The sequence below is a fragment of the Myotis brandtii genome, unplaced genomic scaffold (genome assembly GCF_000412655.1).
Source record: "Myotis brandtii unplaced genomic scaffold, ASM41265v1 scaffold364, whole genome shotgun sequence".
NCBI lineage: Eukaryota > Metazoa > Chordata > Mammalia > Chiroptera > Vespertilionidae > Myotis > Myotis brandtii.
Genome location: NW_005363978.1, coordinates 65,327 through 67,033, shown reverse-complemented (window position 1 = coordinate 67,033; position 1,707 = coordinate 65,327). Strand labels below are relative to the sequence as shown.

The 1,707-nt window shown below is 55.1% G+C and overlaps 1 protein-coding gene and 1 long non-coding RNA gene across 6 annotated transcripts in view; one reads left to right on the top strand and one right to left on the bottom strand.

Moving 5' to 3' along the window:
- LOC106727104 overlaps window positions 1-400 on the bottom strand; it is an 8,528-nt gene extending 8,128 nt beyond the window's left edge. Inside the window, exon 1 of the long non-coding RNA XR_001363264.1 lies at window positions 389-400. This is a non-coding gene — a long non-coding RNA (uncharacterized LOC106727104). The remainder of the gene's footprint in view (window positions 1-388) is intronic.
- The window catches only part of BAZ2A (bromodomain adjacent to zinc finger domain, 2A), a 39,911-nt gene that overhangs the window by 3,583 nt on the left and 34,621 nt on the right, over window positions 1-1,707 (top strand). For 2 of the 5 annotated variants that reach the window (XM_014544455.1, XM_014544454.1), the window contains exon 2: window positions 1,294-1,359. The exons of 1 other annotated variant lie outside the window; for it this stretch is intronic. In XM_014544455.1, the coding sequence (XP_014399941.1) occupies window positions 1,294-1,359 (66 nt within the window). Of the gene's footprint in view, window positions 1-94; window positions 111-1,274; window positions 1,360-1,707 lie in introns of those variants that run through there. 2 more of the 5 variants (XM_014544457.1, XM_014544456.1) reach the window with 2 other exon arrangements.

Below are 1,707 nucleotides of genomic sequence, written 5' to 3'. Positions count from 1 at the left end.
CGTGGCCACGCCCGTCTGACGGGCACAGGCTCCTCCCCTGCCTCCTGTCTCCGACCCGCCTGCCCTGCGATTGGGGCGGGAGGTAGGCAGATGCTCCTCATCCACCCTGGGTAAGGGAAGAGGGAAAAAGAGGGTACAGGCCTCTCCCCTGGCCCTTTAAGAAGCCAGTTCCATGTCCTGAGCTCTCTTCTTCACCTGCCTTTACTTATTTTTATTTTGGGGGTTGGGGGGCGGGGGAGCATTCCTTAGAAGTTTGCTGGATCCTTGCCTTCTTCAGAAGGAAGGACCTCTCTCCCCTGCGTGTGGCCCCTGTGCACTCAGGGACTTGAGGTCAGCAGGCTGTTGGAGGTCTTTATTTTTTCTCCAAGGTGACCTGTACATCTGTCACTTAGAGAGAGAGAAGGCTTTCTGTGTCTACCCGTCTACCGCTCCCGCCTGGCAATCTGCTGTCTCCGGGGGAGAGAAACGCTCCTAGTGCTCTTGGCCCCCTCTTTCTGTCCCACACGCTCTAGGCTTTGCTGAAGCTCCTTCCTCCTCACGCTCTGAGCCATTGGCAGTGGGCAGTGGAGCCTGGAGAGCCCACTCCTCTGTGGAGTACGGACATCCAGGCCAATCTAGATTCTACTGATGTGTGTGGCCACGCCCTGTCCACCCAGTGTTCAGAGCGCCTCCTTAGACCCCAGAGGAAGAGGTATTTGTCGACCCCCACCCCCCAACCTGCCAGTGTGTTTCATCATCATCATCGCAATATCTGTTCCTCTTCCAGAATATTCAGCCTCACTTTTGCACAATTTAGGCAATTGCTTGTAGAACTGAATTGCATTGAATTGAAGCCTGCAAAGCCTGTTGAGTTGCTAGAAAAGGAAAGCTGGTTTCTAGTCACATTTTATCTGTTTGACCTTGAACAAGTTGATTATCCTCTCTGGCCTTAATTTGTTTATCTGCCAAACAAGAGAAGGCTGGACTAGAAATTCTCTAAACTCCAACATCCTATAGGGCACTATTCCCCACCCTGGGGCCCTACAGTAGACATTTTAGACGATAGCCACACTGTCGTCCTCTTCTAGACTTTTCTGTCCTCATTCGGTCTCCCACAGTTATATAGCCCTATCAAAAGAAAGCACTGGAGTTAAAGAATAGGTGGACATTTGGGACACCTTAATGGCTGGTCGGTTTTCCTGGTCATCCCCGGCTCCTCTGACCAGGTGTTGGCTAAACGTGGGCAGGTCTTCCCTGTCTGGCTCCAGAGCCGACCTTCCTTTTCCTACGCACAGGACTCTTCCCGACCCGCAGGGCCCTGCAGATGTCGCTGGGAAAGTGATGATCCAGGCAGGACCCGGCTGCCCCCACAGGACAGAGGTGAGTGGGCAGCAGGCGCAGCAGGCTCTCGCCTTTCTCCACCCCTTTGCCAGGACTGGACTTTGCTGACTAACCTTTCCGCTTCTCCACTTCCACTTCTCCACTCCCCAGCCTGGGAAATGACTGCCTTCGACATGATCTCAACCCCACCCCGCTAGGGAAGTGGCGCCTGCCTCGGTCCTAGAAACTCGGTCTTTTAGGTTAACCTTGGGACCATGGCACGCCTTTCCGTCTGTTCAGTGTGAAGCGGGCCTGCCGGCCACCACGAGACGCGGTGTAGACTGGGGAGCTGCCGGGTAGGCTGGGGAGGCGGCGGCGCTAGGACCCAGGTCCTGGTCAGGAAGGCAG